The sequence below is a fragment of the Trematomus bernacchii genome, unplaced genomic scaffold (genome assembly GCF_902827165.1).
Source record: "Trematomus bernacchii unplaced genomic scaffold, fTreBer1.1, whole genome shotgun sequence".
NCBI classification, from domain to species: Eukaryota; Metazoa; Chordata; class Actinopteri; order Perciformes; family Nototheniidae; genus Trematomus; species Trematomus bernacchii.
In genome coordinates, this window is record NW_022987720.1 from 18,627,720 (window position 1) to 18,644,344 (window position 16,625).

Below are 16,625 nucleotides of genomic sequence, written 5' to 3' on the forward strand. Positions count from 1 at the left end.
CCGTAGTTGGTGTGGAGAGTCTTCATTTCCATCATTGTTGTGCTCTCCTGAACTCTAAGAGACAAAGATAATGAACCCTAAATTGCTCCTGATTGCATGGCGATCAGTGTGAGTGTGAATCTTGTTCTCCCTTAGCTAGTGCATGCACTATATGAATGTGTGTATCCTGCTGTTCAACTTGACTTATGTCAAAGTCATTTGAGGGGTCACGAGAGAGTGGAAAAGTGCTATAAATGCTGCCAATTTACCACACTCTATATCTCCTTTCTTTCCATGATCTTTGAACTTAGCTTTAGCCGGACCGGCTAAAATAACTGGTCGTGCTTTTTACAGCGCCACGGCTTCCACAGATGAAATTTGTTTATGTATCTATTTATTGTCAAAGCATTAATGTATTCATTGCTATCGGGATGTTAAGAGCATTCCATGGAATATAACATAAAGTGTTTCTGTAGCAAATCAATTATTATAAATCAGACCTGTGTTTTGGTCCACTGGTTAATTTAACTCCTATGTTCACTTGAATCTCTTTTTCTAGAAGAGAAGAGATTTCAAATTACTTAAATAACATCTCTGGGTCTATCTGCTAAATGCTGCACTTGACTTAGCTAGCTAGCTCGTCGTTCGTTGCTGGTGCTGACCAGGAAGTGAACACTGGGTTAAAGATTGATTTTTTACAGATAAAAAGCTGGCTGCTGTGGTTAGGAAATGTAACTATAATTGCAGTATTAGTGCCAGCTCAATTGGCCCCACAAAAACGTGTTTGTACGATTATATTGGATTTCCCACATTTAAAAAAAGTCACAGTAACAATGAACATGTGACTTAGCTGTTCCCTCAAAGGATTCTGATACATCTTTGCTATACAATATCGAATACCCTCTTTTATAGTGCTGACTGCTACTTTCACTGAATGTCAAATTACAAGACAAAATCCACACCAACTCACAAAAGTCACAACTTTATTGCACCTTTATAACTAACTATAATGTGGAAAGAGACACTTTCATTATGAAAGGTCTCCTCCATGGTCAGAAAAAGTGGTGCAAAATATAGAACCATCAATGCAAACATGTGGACCGTCCATCCACACTGGTAAATGTTCCTGTGTTAGTTTGAGAGTCACACCCTTTGCCGATTTCACAGCAGACAAACATGTCCTATGGAAATTAGACTGCTGTAGTCTCTTGTACTGTACACACCACAGTGACATAGGGAGGGTCTTGCATGAAGACAGCTCTCACACACGAGCAAACACATTTGCAGATAATTGCTCAAGTTAACGTCCACCCACTGATCTGAGTATTAGTAGCACATAAAAGATCTGTCTTTTCTTCTTTAAATTATATATTTATAACATTAACTCCTATACTTTTTTGATAGCCAATTCAAGGCAACATCTCTAGAATGAGAAGAAATGCATGGGCAAATCTTTACAGCGGTGGGGGGAAACAGGTAGCACAAGATGGACTGTACACGCTTCTACGCTGGCAAAGCATTTTTTATAACGCTAGTTTCTCTACGCATCTGTGCCAGGATTGGTGCAAGATGATCCCATGGTTTCCACACCTGAAATATTTTGTATAAAACAATTTCTACAGGATGTACAAGAAGCAAAATGGTGGTCGTGGATAGGAACTAGTCTAATATGAAATAGGGGAGTCTGATCCGAGATGAAAATGGGATACGGGTTGTCTGGTTTCCTGAGTCTTAGCCCAGTTTCTAGGTGACCAGCATGAGCATCAGAAAATTGCATAGAGATATAAGATACAAGGGGGAAATAAATTATTAGCATGTGGCAATCCCAGTCTAACAAAGTGCCTCAAGTATAAAATGCAACCCCTTTATTTCAGAACATTGGTGAAGAACAGTTTGTGAAAAGTCAAATCTCCACAGAGCTCCTGAACGTTGGACTGATGACGGTTCCTCCCAACAACCCCAACCTACATCCTGCATAACACATTATGAGTTGTCAATAACCAATAAGGTCAAGGTAAACAGAGGCTAATCATCCAACAAGTGGTTCATGAACACAACCACTAACAGTTTAACTGTTAATAGAAATTGACAGAGCATTCTTTTGTGGCCTTAAATGAATCTACATGTAACTCTAAAATAAACAGGATTTGTAAAGGAGAAAAAAAAGAAATTACAAACAAAAACTAACACAACTAAAAACAAAATTTACCTTTGTATATATTTAACATGCATACTAAGAAAATAGTGGCCATTTTAAAGCTTGATTTTACCAACAATATGCAGGCAAAATTTGGTCCTTAAAAACAAGCCACGTGGCACTGACACTGCAGCAAAATAAAATGTCGGCGAACAAAGGTATCAAATAGGTAAATCATACAGAAATCTATAATATATTTTGATATTTGTAATTTAGAATAGAAGAATTTTAGGAGTTTTAAAAATGTCCTACAAACAGAGCTCTTATGTCTGCAAAACTTGGCTCTGAGATTGTGTTCAGTTTCCAATACAAGACAGCCGAAGTGTGGCAGATATACGATCTCATACTACACATAGCAACTATTTGCATGCGTAGAAAAGCTTGATTCAGTATTTTGATTAAAAAGGGGATAAGATTGGTCAACACTGAAGCCAATATTTCAGGTTTGTTTAAAATTGAGATCAAGACTGTCAAAGTAGTCTGTGGTTCTTTCGTGTAATTTGGGTCTCAACACAGGAAAGAGAGATACAAAAATAATAATAAAAATAAAAGAGTGAGTAAAGGTACAGGAGTTTGGTATTCAGTGTTGTCTCAATTTCCAGTCAGCATGAGCCTCAACAGCAATCTGGACTCTCAGCGACGGACTCCAAAAGCTCTCTTCCCGCCGGGTGTGACAGACCACTTGCTCCGCCTTTCCTGGATCTGTTGGAAGATGCTGCTGCCGCCACCTCTCCACTTCTCTCTTTTATAGTTTTTGATTTTCTTCACCTGTTCATTCAGACAAAAAAACAGGAGAAGATGAAGCCAAGATACAGCAAAAGTGGGTCTACGAATTAAATAAAAACCGATTTAAAATTAGAGTATTGTTTTTTTTTGCTCACCTTTCCCCTATCAAAGTCTTCATCCCACTCATCGATCACAGTGTCACACTGGGCTTGGCGGACATCGTCGGCAGCATCTCTACTAATGGCAGAGACATCTCCATCCCAACTAAGGACTAGAGAAGACAAACAAAACATAACATTCATATACAATTCTTTGCAAAGAATTATCAAAGTTTCTTTCATACAGATGATCAGATTAACGTCCTGTGTTTTACCGTTGGCTCCGTAGGCCTTGTCTGTAGAGTTCTTCAGCAGCTCCTCCACCACACCACTTGTCTTTTTGCCGTCCCAGGCTCCAGGAGCAGCAGGGGCCGCAGGGGCCGGGGTGTCTCCTACTTCACCTCCATCAGCCGCTGGCGCCTTGCTGCGTTTGTAGCCGTCCTTCACTTGGCTGTCCCACACCACCACTCTGGCTGGAATTTAGAAAAACAATCCAAAACCAAAGAATTTATTTTGAAATGTCCTGAGTAATGCTCTCAGTGAAATGATTGGTCACATAAATGAGGCAGTTGTGGTGCAGCGATTTTCTGCAAATGGCTGTAATCAATACAGAGGGCTCTAGTACATTCTGTGTTGGCATGGAAACATTATGTAAGTGCATGCTCGCATACCTGTGTTGTTTTGACTAATTTCTCCATTCTCCTTGGTGTTCTCGTTGGAAGGAGGTTCCACTTGTTCAGGCTCATCGTCGTGTCCATTCGAGCAGCGCCTACTCTCCTCCCACAGGCTCACCTCTTCTTTTAGCTTCTTCTTCCTCTTCTTTAATTTCTTTTTCAACATTATCAAATCTGCAGTATTATTCTGTGTGACTGTGGCCTTTGTCTCCGAAGTTCTGTTGGGGGGGAAAAAACAAGTTAAATAAGTTTATTGCTCGCTGGTTGCATTGTGGGAGTTACTACAAATATCTGGTTGTTATAGAAACACAGTTTTGAGCCTCTCCTTTCAAAATTATAAGCTTCAAATTATAAAATATATTTGGAGACAAAAAAAAAAGCATAACTAAACCAATCCTAAAACGTAACCCCACCTCTCTGGTGCGGAGCATGCTGAGGATGTATCCTCCAGAGCCTCCTCCACCTGCAGCTTCTTTTTCTTCTTCTTCTTTTTCAACTTCACAGAGTCTTCTCCCTGGTCTTCCGGATTTGACTCGCAAAGCGTTGGGGTTTTGGTAGCTAACTGAGGTTTTTGTTTGGACTGCTCTGTATCTGGATGGGATGTAAGGCTCCACATACCACCCTGGCACCAGTCCTCTTCCTGGTTGGGTGTGTCCAGGTGAGACAGGACACACTCCCTCTCCTTCGCTTCCTCTCCGTCTTCATGCGCCTTCTTTCGCTTCTTCTTTTTATTCTTGCGCTTCTTCTCGCTGGCTGACTCCACGGGGTCGGCCTGTATCACTTCAGCTGCTGGCTCTGTGTCACCCTCCACCTCAGAATGCCTGCGCTTCTTTTTCCTCTTCTTCTTTTGGTTGACTTTTTGAGCGCTGTTGAGGTCTGGTTCTTGGACCAAGGAGCTGAGGTTGTTGGAAGACTTGGGGCTCTTTGGGCCGGCATTGTGAAGCCCGTTGGTTTTAGGAGAAAGGCTGGCGTTTGGTTTTTGTGGAGTGGAGAGAGGGGACTGTTTCTGAGGGCTCTGCTGTTTGAAGGATCCACTTGAGTGGGCCAAAGGTAAAGACTGGACTATAGGTGAATGGAATGGTACAGCTCTGTGAAGGAAACATTAGAAAACGTCAGGATCAGGGTTCATACACTTTTTTACCAATGATTTTCAATGACTTCTCCATGACCTTTACCTAATTTTCCATTACCAAAAAAATAACTCTCAGCGGTACCACTGAAAATGGTTTATTTTAACATGGAACAGGAAAATAAAGTCTGCATATGAAACATGTTGTGCCTATATAAAGCAAATCCAATAGGCTTACTAGCTTCTTCACGCTAAAGCAACTCAAATCTCTCACCAGCAAAACACCTCGACAGTTAAATGCCATTTTACGTTTCATTACTATACAGTATGTATTATCATTATAGTATTACTATTTTGGCGATTAGCTAAAATATAAATTATATTTGATGCAACTTTAGTTACAGTTCCATGACTTTTCCAAAACTTTGGGAAAAATATTGTTTTCCATAACTTTTCCAGGGCCTGGAATTAGCTTTTTCTTTTCATTTCATTTCATTTCATTTCAATCTTTATTTCGAACAGATTAAAAAAAAAATAACAAATCCTCATTCACGATAATATTTATATATTCAACAAAAAAAGTCTTCATATTAATAATAATAATTAAAAAAATAAATCATATGTGTCCGAAAGAGAGTAGGAGGAAGCAAATGCTTATTAATTCCCACCCCTTACTTGATCAATGATTGTCCTTTAAGTCATTATGCAAGTTATTCCTACTTACATTTATTTTTTTATTTATTTTGAATTTCCATGACTTTTCCAGGTTTTTAATGACCGTAAGAACCCTGCAGGATTTCATCTGCTAATTTTCAGTAAGATGGACATATTTCTTGCGCATTTCCTATAAGATGCGGGGTTCAGAGTTCATACCTGTGAGTGTGGGTAGGTGAGGCAAAGGTGAGGGGGTTAAGTTGATTTTGATGCGTGGGGTCACTGGACAGCTGGCGTGGCAAAGGGGGCAGAGCATCAATGCTGCTCGGTCTCCGGCTGCGAGCCTGCAGTTATCGACATAAATAAAAACTTGGTGGTCTAAAAAAAATAGCCATGAATGTGACAAAAATAAGGAAGAGAATCAAAATAAGGAAGAGGGAGATTAAAGGGATGGCAGGAAGGAAAAGATGGAGGGATGAAAACAAAGAGGAAAGGGTATGGCAGAGAAGAATTAGAAATGGTTAGAAAAAAAGAACAAACTGAAGGAAAAGAAGACAAACTCTAAACACGAGCTATCACGTGGTTGATTAGACAGGCAAACTGGAGAAGAAACACGTCACGTACAGCATACAATAAACTACAAGGGGACAGTTTACTTGCATCTACAAAACTACTTCATGAAATCAATAGTCAAATTATGGATAGCAGTGTTGATTCAGGCAACAGGAAACCAAGGTATCATGAACATTCACTAAGACAGGAAGTGATGCTGTGGCTGTGGATGGGAATGAAGTTCACCTTCTTGGCTGACAGGGCCAGTTTCTTGGCAGGTGGAGGTGACATGGTGGCTTCAGACGTGATGTTGTTGAGGGCCGGGGGTTTTATTTTAGCCGTCTTCTGCTCCTCTGTGCTCTGAGAGCGCTCCACGCTCTTGGCTGGAGAGGCCAGGCTGAGGGAGCCCTTCCGCGGGGTGGAGGGGGTCTCTCCGACAGGCGCACTTCTGGTCCCCACCGAGTCCTGCCCGGGACAAAGGCAACCATAGGCTGTGGTTATGCTTCTGTGCAGCTACACATGGTCTTAAATGGATTCTATACATCCCTTTGAATCTCCATATTAAGAATATGTTGTAGTGTCCGAGCCATTTTACACATTTGTATTCATCCAAATTCAGCTTAGCAGTATGCATTGTGTGTTCAGGAGATAAGACTTTTAAATTATAGGCCACTACATGATGTTGTGCCACTACTTGATGTTGTGCCACTACATGATGTTGTGCCACTACTTGATGTTGTGCGTACATGTATTTTTGCTATAAGTATAACATTTGCACTCAAGCTTAAAGAAAAATGAAAAGGTAAATAAACAAAAAAGAATATAGAAAAAGAACTGCCCTAGTTTTATGTTATCATATACTGAATATCTTTGGGTTGTTGAACATTTTCAAATTATTTGGAAAAAACAAACAATTTTAAGACTTAATCTGTGGTTTAAAGGAAATGTGATGGACATTTTTCACAACTAATCACTACTCAGGAAACTGTCTTAAATAGCTTGTATACATACCACTGATTAACATCTTACCCCACCCTACAAATACTCCTTGGCGATCCTGCCTTTGAACTAAAATGTGTTTTTCTTTCCTGTGCAAATATTACCTTGGAGTCCGATGTGTCGGCAGAGGAGGAGTCAGACAAAGACTTGAATGAGGTAGACGCTGACATGCCTCTGCCCTCGCCGCCCTGCTTCTTGTCTCCCTCCGTCCTGCTGACCCCGTTGGAAGGGGTGGGGGTGCCGCTGCGAGACGGCCCCTGGCTCTGGGGGGACGGCTTCTTTAGCTTCTTGAATGGCTCGTCGATAAACGTGGGTCCACCTGGCAGCTTTGATGTGCCGTTGGACACCCAGTTGGAGAGTCTGGGCACTGGCTGAGAGCCCACACCATTCCTGGAAATGGGGAGGCCCAAACCACCGTCCATGGACTGGATCTTACGCAGTTGTGCAGGCTCAAGTTTCTGAAAAGGGGTGTAATGTGTTTAGAAGTGGTATTTAACAGCTGCAGCCCATAACAATTCCATACACCAGCTAAAGACACATCTTTTTAGATTTGCTTTTTATTAGCAACCCCCCACTTTAAATGTTCTTTTAGTCTTTATTATTTACCTACCTTTATATTGTTTTATAGGTCTTAATCTCTTTATTTTTATTGTACCTATATGTTCACTTTGTTTAAATGGGGTTTTATATTTTATATTGTTGCATCTACTCAGTTGTCTTGTGTCTTATCCGTCAGAGAGAAACCATTATTTATTTTATTTTATTATCATACATTTTACCTCCTTGTGTCTATTAACCTGATAAAGTGTTATATTTTGCTGCATTTACCTTTAAAAGGGAATTTCCTGTTGTTTTGTAAAGCACTTTGAGCTGCATGTGTTGTACTGTATGAAATGTGCTATATAAATAAAGCTTTATTATTATTATTATTATATGTCCAACAGTGAGCTGGATGTAATCTAGCCTCTTACCTTAGTGATCTGCGGGGAGGAGAGAGGCCCGTTCAGATTGGCCCTCTTAATCTGCTCAGACGACACACTGTTCTTCCCAGGATGCAACATGCCCTGCTTGGTACTCTGTCCATCTGCATTCTTCTTTGTTTCAGGGATCCTTTAATGTACAAATAAAGACTCCGGTTTATTTAATGATATAACCAGACAACAGCTTGTTTGATCTCTTGCAGCCCTCTACATCGTCTTACCTCAGGTAGAAAAGCACGTAGGCCTGTTGGTTCAACACCACCTTGATGTTACTAGAGTGCGCCATTGAATCATTCATTTGGTACCATTGCCCGTTGCTTGCCTAGGAGTAAATAAGAAAAAGGTATTCCTTTAAAATAAAGCAGGCTTTGAAATGTTTTAATTTAATCTTTTTAAGTCAAACCATTTAAAAAGTTGAGAAACACAGGAAGCAGAACACAGGCTCGGTGAAATCAGTTAGTTTCCTTTGAGATCAGATTAGAATTTGAATGCACAACACGGATACAAATCAATAGACACGATATATACGATGAAACAATGAGAATTTGTAACCTGTCAAATTTCCCAATACAGTTTATAGCGAGGTTGTTTTCTTTGTCATTGATGTACAATAAAAGGAAAAGAAAGACTGTTTTGTGGCAATACTGGACATGTATACTGCGATTTAGAGATTTTCCAGGTAACTTGTGGGATTATTCAAAAGCAGATTGCTTATATCAACTGTTTATCAATTGAATTACCCAGAAATATATTATATTTTGTTGTATATTGATAATTATGTGTAACATATATGATATAAAACAACATATACCATGATAGAAGATTCTTTTGAGCTATAATTAAAAAAAAAAAGTTTAGGTACAAAGTTATGCAACTGAAGTCATACAATATTGGAAACAAATGCTTATGTAACAACTTATTGTTACTGCTGATAAGTGTAATTCAAAGCAGTTACAAAAAAAAGTTTTTAATTCTTAGAAATTAAATGTAGCTACTTACTACTTCTATGCTTTATCCTATATGTTTTTGTATCATTCCTTCCGGTATGATGTTAGAACATTTTTAGTAATTTGATGGTTAATATGTTTAATTTGATACTTAAAAAGACTCTTTTAAGACAGTTTGCCTTTATTGTGTTCATTTCGTAATTTTTATTTTATTTTTTTTTATTTTTTTAAAATCATCCTCAGATTTGGACTATCTTTTATTTATTTATTTTGTTTAAAGATTGTGCCTCTGCCCAGCTTACCTTGACATAGCAGTAGTAGTGGCCAGCGTGACAACTGTAGCCGGAGTGCACCAGCACCGCGTAGAGGCCGTACATCACAGGGTCGCCTGAGCTCTGAGACATGTAGGGGCGGATGTTCAGGAACTCTGGGTACCCAACATCCTGGGAGGGGAAACCAAAAACAGAAATATGAGATCACTGAGAAATGAAAAACAGCCATTTTGAAAACAGCCAATAGTGTGAAAATTCACCTTTGTTATTTTCCCGCCGCTGAAGTTGGCAAACCTCTTCAGAGAAACGGTCAACACGTTAGATGGTCGATGGATTGTGAAGCGCTTGGTCGCCGGAACCTTCTTTTTGCACCTGGAGAGAAACAATGAAAGTCATGACTCAGAAAGGTTATATGATAAATTATATATATATATATATATATATGATATCGTTTTACTAACTTCTGCAGAATCCATAAGGGCACTTACTTAGCACACATGTATGCATTCTCTCCACATAGTACGTCTGGTTTAACAAACAGTTCAAGGGCACGAACAATGTTTGCTGCTTGCTGAAAAAAATAACCCACAGAGATACACAGTGTTAAAGAGTGAAGTTTATACAATTAAGAAATAATATTTCCGTGGAAATAAAGGTTAAATAATAATATCTTGTTTACCATACCCGAATCTCTACAGCGATGTCCAGGTAAGGGTCATACGTGTCGGACACACTTTTACAAATAGAGCATTTCACTGAAAGACAATTAAAAAACAAATGACTATTAGGGTCGGTTCAGAAGAAATCAATGTTAATACTATTAATATTTCACTAATAATTAAATTTCAAGTACTGTATATCCTACAATTTAACATGTTGCTGCCTAATTGCTGATACATTTCCATATTTTACAAACTAATGTATAAACTGAAAATCCCTAATTATTGGGAGGGAATTCGATACAAAATATTGAATATCTGAAAATTGGAGAGTTGAGACATGCTGCTTAACTTATACTTTAACATTTCTAATGCAGACTATGAAAGGAAATATACTAGTCCTTATGCAAACAGCATTCTTTGAAAGTGTAACTACACATTAAGTCAGTCTATTTAATATGTTGCTGATGTGATTTCTTAAAAAAAGTAAGAATACTTGTAATCTTATTTTGCTCCGTCAGTAGGTTAAAAAAGAAAAAAAGAATCTTAACTTTTATTACCACCAATTGTTTGGTTTAGAAATATGGGTGCATTAATATTGTTAAAAAACATCTTTACGTTTTTCGTACAAACCACAGTCTGCCTTTGACTTTGGATCAGCATGTGTTGACTCAGCATAAAGAGAATTGAACTACATCAAGCAGTTTGAGCATTATAGATTTAGTTGACATGTCTTTAGTCAGCTGGGTGATGAATCAATACACAAAACAGAAGAATCAAACGTCAAATTAATAATGAGTAAACGGCTCTATAGGCGATATTTGTTGCCTTTATTCTTTGAAAAAAAAAGCCAATACCTCTTGATCTGAGGTAACCTCCAAAGATCTGGTGGACCAGGGTTGTGGCCTGGGTCTGCCTGTCGAGCCTAAAGACAGGAAGAGAAACTGTTCAGAACTACTTTCATCACATTGCTGCTGTTTAGCGAAGGTAGCAGACACTCCACAGTGAGCTTTGCTACCGGGTCTAGCTTCACAAAGAGGCCCAGTAAAACATACACACTTGTAACACTTTAAAGAAATAATTGTAAAGCCTTACTTGGGGTAGCCATTGAGACAGGCTTTCTGCATGGCGTCGATGGTGTACCGCAAAAATTCATGAGCATCCTCTTGGCTTCCAAAGCGAAAATGTCTGGCAATTTCTGTGGGAGACAAAAGAAAATGTAAGCTTTGTGCTAATGAAAGTTTTCCAACCCTGAATGCATTAACAAAATGAGGACAATTAATCAAGTTTTAGCCACATCACTTCCTGAAAAGGGAGAATTTAGAGTAGATGTTGCAATATCTTCAACGGGCAAGTAATCACCACTGCTTTAGGCGTATTAACCGTTGCTTTACTTTAAATAAAAGCTGAGCCGAGTGCACATAAGTGTTCATTGCATAAATCTTAAATATGTATGGCCTACATTTGTCATACAATTCACAGACATGACACCAGCAGAGCAGCTAGAGGAAACATCAACAATCTTTAAGTCAGCCAACATAGTCTAAAAATAAGTTTCTGCAAAACAACAAAGGGGCTTAATAAATGATGAGCTGTAATTCATAACTTCCTGTCAGTATTAAAAGGATGCAAAAGGCGCACACAAGCTTGTGTTGCTTTTTAAATGATGGCCACTAGACGGCCATTATTTCTATAACAGTTTACATTTTTAATTCACGATATTTACGCGAAGTGGTGAAGCAAATTATAGAGTAGTAAGCAATGTAGATTATTTATTTAACATGTTATAAAGCTTAGAGTACACTCTACTGACAGTTACTATAACAAAGGTTAGTTCCTTATGCATCTCAGACCTGCAGTAAAATGACCGTGACCTCATAAGCAGCTTACGACCTCAGCAGACTGACATCTCATCTAAAAGCCTCACATTAGAGATAATGTACTGTTATTTCCTAATGGAAAAGGGCCTTCAGAATGATGTGGTCATCACCACATTCCTGGCATAGCATCGCTGTGCATTTATGGCATTGAGTCACCCCTGAGTGGGAAAGAGGAATAAGACACCATGCTCTAATGACCCGTTCAGGGCGATGCTCATAGAGGGGGGAAACAACATCTAGAATATATAGGCATATGATTAGCTGGTTATGGTTTTATTCAGTTTGAGAGGCAGTAACTGAGATTCTGGGGTGCTTTCAGTATCAGTTGCAGTAAGCTCTTTTGATTTTAGCATGATGACATTGCACTGTATTTGTATTTTTTGTTGGGGGGGGGGGGGGGGGGGGGGGTTCGTGCAGAGCAGGGGGCACAGATGTGGAAATTTCCCTGTATGCATTTACATTGTTCTAGCTGTAAAGGGATGGCCACCAGCTAGATGCATGTGAAAGGGAGACCATGAAAACACAGAGTACATCTCAGAGTTCTGTTTAAAAAGGAGTGAAAATGGTGGACTGCACATTTTTGTGCTAAAGCTGCTCCTCTCAGCCTGCAGTCACAAGGAGACAGAGAGGGCATTGGGGAGGGAGGGGGTGACGGGGGAGGGAGAGGTGGAAAAAGAGGCGCAGGAGGTGGAGACATGATTGCAGCAGCACATAAGGAAGTAGCAGGCAGGTAGGGAGGGAGGCAGGCTTTTGTGAGACAGCAGCACAGCACCTCACCATGTCAAGGTGCAACTCACACCTCATCTCTTCTCTACATGGTGTTCATTCACAGCCGGCACTCTCACCGCTCTGCACTGCAGTGACTGGCTGTCACATGGGACGCTGTGGCCAGTGTTGCGTCACCTCACCTCGAGCAGTTTTAAACAGGAATTCAGGTGTCACTCCTGACCTACATTGATCCTAGCGAGCTCAGAAACAACCACAGGGTGTTGACGGAAGCTGGGGGTTTACTTACTTTTCAGGTCTCTGATGAAGGAGACAGGCTTGATGGCATTGCCTGTGTTGGCAAAGGCTTGAATGATATGGTTCTGCATTATACAGATCATACAAAAGCCTGGCTGGTGACCTAAAACAAAGATAGAAACAATGAAAATCAGAGTCACTCACAAAAGTACAGGAATGTGTTATGTGAGGTCTTTATCAAGGTGGTTGATACACATATGGGCTCATTCAATTGTCAAGTTTTACAAGCTTTATTTTGTATGTTAATGCCTTAGTCACCTGTAATAGCAAAACATTAAGTCTGAAGTCAGTAATTCATAGTCCGCTGAATGTTTCACCGCAAGAATTAAACTTGTGGGCTTAAATATAATAGTAGGAAAGCTGGGAGATTGGCAGAATGAAAGAGAATGACTCAAATACTCACAGGCACGGCTGTGCTCCTTTGAGAGTAAGTAGTTGGCAAGTGGCGGGGTGTAGGTGAGACACTGCACTGTGGAGTTGAGGAAGCAGGTGTTTCCCAGGTTGTGGAGACCGGCTCCCACCCTGTACACACGCTCCCATTTAAGGGTGAGCTTACTCCCTGGAAAGAGCATCTTCTGTGGGGCAGAGATCCCATCGCTCTGGCCCCCACCTGAGTTCTCTGAGACTGAAGAAGAAGTGCAGTCAATGCGGTGTCATTTTCTTTTGTGTTCACTTTTAAAGCCAAAAAGTGAATATGCAAAAAGGTCAAACTATCTAAATGTTAGAGTTCAATTGGATAGCTTACCTTGCCTCTTTATCGAGGCCGGCTCTGAGGCCTTCTGGCCCGTAGCGCCCTCGTTCCGGGGATTGAGGATAACATACTTGTTCTTCAGGCTGTCCAGTTGATATGAGAAACCCTTGCTGGCAGGCTCAAACTCGATCTTCTGCAAGAGGACCTTCTTGGCAGAAGAGGCCAACAGTTTGTTGAGGTCCCCCTCATCCCCCGTCTCCTTTCGACCAGGCTTTAACGCCTCTTTGAGTTTATCCACTATCGGCATTGTTGGAACATCACTGCAGAGAAAGTTGGATGTCATAAATTGTTCACAAAATCACTTCAATAGGCCCACATAAAACGACACAAAATGAATAACACTCATTTCCTATAGGGATCAATCAAACGTCTTATTGGATCTACATCAAAGCACCTCACAGCACCTTGATTGTCTTTTACATTGTCAATGTGTTGGGACTTTAAACTGTCATTATGGGAGTGTTAATGGCCCTTTGAGCTGAACAGGACCTTAAGTAAACCTTCAGCTGAGCAAATAAATGTTGAATTTATCTCTCAGATAATCACGTAAGTGCCCAATAACACACTCTCCAGGCCACATATCCTGACGTAGCTCCACAACAAATATAAGGACTGAATGCATCTGAGAAGCCAGCTGGGTCTTGGCAGCTGTCCCCACAGTTATGCAACACAGCAGACGTTGGTACGGAGGGTGGCGGAGAGTGTATGGGAAGGGAGAGGACAAGCATGAGAGCACAAGCATGAGAGCACATGAGGTGTAAACAGTTGCTGTTAGCTGCCCTTTATCAAGCCTGCATCAATGCTTTATTGTTATCTTCCACCAATTGGCATGTTTTCTTCAGTAAATCTGCAAATCATGGAGACTATCAATCATATGATAAAGAACATTTGCATTCGTCTTATATTTCAGGGGTAATAAAAAATACTGTCTGCAAGACACAGCTCAGTGATTGACTACTGGAGTGTTAAAAAGGCAGCAGGCTGGCAAAATATGTTTAGTGCTGACCGAGGGGCATTCAGTATCCTCCTGCTCCAAACACAACAAATCCTCCTTCAGAAGGGAAAGCATTACATCATGTTACAGTTCGACACTAACACCAAAGGCATGGAGCATCACGATCATCGTGCTCATCAGAGTGGGCATTGACGTCATAAAGAGGGAAGGAGGGCTGAACATGCATTGTATGCACAAGGGCACACTGACCTTCACGTGCGGGTGATACTGATACAACTAAAAAACGTCAAAGCCCACAGGGACTCGACTACCTGCAGCGATGCAACTGCAAGACCAGGCGGCAGTGTAGATGCACTGACCACAACACAGGTGTTTAAGGTGGCAGAATATGTTTTTGTTTCATCACACTGCACCATTCAATTGGTCAGTTAGTTCGACACTGTCTAGTGGCAACCCGGTGCCTGGACCGACCACTTAATCCACATGTGAATACTGCCACCAATAATGATGCCAAAGCCCCATATGTACCAACAATACTGACAAGGGTTCTTCATTCAATACTCTCTACTTACACTATTTCAAGCAACTGCAGTGTATTTAAGATACAATTCCTTAATATGACCATGGAAACAAGTGGCCTCTAATGACTTATATACTGGCTATAAAAAAATATACCTGCTTGTCTTATATTTAAGAAGCACTTCTCATACTGACATGCATAGAGACATCATTGGAGTTGTCAATATTTTTTAACCGGATGAAATACATTAGTAATGCAATCACAGGGCAAATAACAGCAAAACATATATTTTTTTCTAGGTTTCTGAAAGCACACACTAGTGCATTATATTAGGACCAACACATACAAAAGATTAGAACAATTTAAATCAACAAAGTGGCCTTCACGTGACCAACACGACTGCCTGAATTGTTTCGAAATGTTTATTTTAGGGAAACTTTTATAGAGCTTAAATCAATTTCAATCTCTGAACAGTGCGATAATATGGCAAAAATCTATTTAGTTACAGCGGCATTTGAAAAATTGTAATTAAAGTTAAAATGTTTAGTCAAATACTTTATTAGATTATCAACTCAACGACGAGAATGCTGGTTCAAACTTCTCAAATAGTAGGAAAATGTGTTTCAAAATTGTTGCCACATGAAAACAAACATCAAATTAAAATTGACTTAATACTGATGTCAACATGTTCAATTATGTTATAGTAGGTCATAGAGAAGTTCACCTGGATAACTAATATGTAATTACTTCAATTGCTCCTGTCACGACTGATAAAAGCACATGTAAATAACTCAATTACACATGTGCACGTTTTAAGATGCACCATTTGCACATATTTAGACAGTACTGTTACGGTTATTGTATTAAAAGAAAGGTAATATTTTTTTTCGTCCGGTTATTTCATTATGCCAATAGTGTTGCTGACAAGAATAAAGCTGCTGGACATGTTCATGTTTAAATGAAAAAACTATTTATAGTAACCACTAAGCACCTCAAATCACACTAACCCACTCGTGGACGTAATGCGAACGAGGGATTTTTTTATCGAGCACCTGAAGGCAGCACAGCTACTGCTGTCACTTCTGAAATCCCTTCATTATTATAGCTACATTTGACAGCTACCTAACTGTCTGACTTTTCAGTTCTTCTGGTTCGTCATTATCGTTATTGCCTCCACTAACCGGGCAGCCTCAGTACTCCAGCTGAAGTCAACTCATCATAGCCTAAATGCTAAGTTGCTAACATCGACCACAGCTAATGGTAATTCCGACCTAAACAGTCTTAAGTTAAGACAACCCGTCGTCGTTACTTCGATATATAACTATGTGATTCTATGTTTAAGTATTGGTCATTTCTAACTGCCTGCTTTATCGTCTTCTGCCTATTTACTTTAGAGTAGCAGCAGCAAATTAGCCAGCAAGCTAACTTAACGTGGCGAGAGCCTCCCTCAATGTGGGTTAGCATCTCAGCGTCCAGGTGGCTAACAATACCCAACAACCAGACAGCGTGTTAATCTTAGTCATAACGGAAAAATATGATAACCCATATTACGGTTTTCTAAAGGGCGATGGTTTACTTACCTTTCAGTTCAATCGTCCAAAATTGTTAACAGTAGAGCGGTCTGCTTCCTCGGCTGTAGCTTTTTGGTCTGGTATTTTCGCCCATGCTGCATTATCAGAGGGCGGCAACA

The 16,625-nt window shown here is 40.0% G+C and overlaps 1 protein-coding gene across 1 annotated transcript; it reads right to left on the reverse strand.

The window, feature by feature from the left end:
- Positions 1-945: 945 nt before the first annotated feature.
- usp36 (ubiquitin specific peptidase 36) lies at positions 946-16,622 on the reverse strand. Its single transcript, XM_034143104.1, has 20 exons — positions 16,516-16,622; positions 13,455-13,720; positions 13,113-13,334; positions 12,702-12,812; positions 10,902-11,004; positions 10,664-10,731; positions 9,832-9,902; positions 9,636-9,718; positions 9,408-9,519; positions 9,178-9,318; positions 8,150-8,250; positions 7,920-8,058; positions 7,053-7,406; positions 6,196-6,414; positions 5,617-5,741; positions 4,088-4,762; positions 3,672-3,892; positions 3,276-3,473; positions 3,058-3,173; positions 946-2,944 (listed from the first exon to the last, which is right to left on the reverse strand). The coding sequence occupies exons 2-20, from the start codon at positions 13,705-13,707 to the stop codon at positions 2,810-2,812; spliced, it is 3,447 nt and encodes a 1,148-aa protein (XP_033998995.1). The 5' UTR covers positions 13,708-13,720; positions 16,516-16,622; the 3' UTR covers positions 946-2,809.
- Between the last annotated feature and the right edge of the window lie 3 nt (positions 16,623-16,625).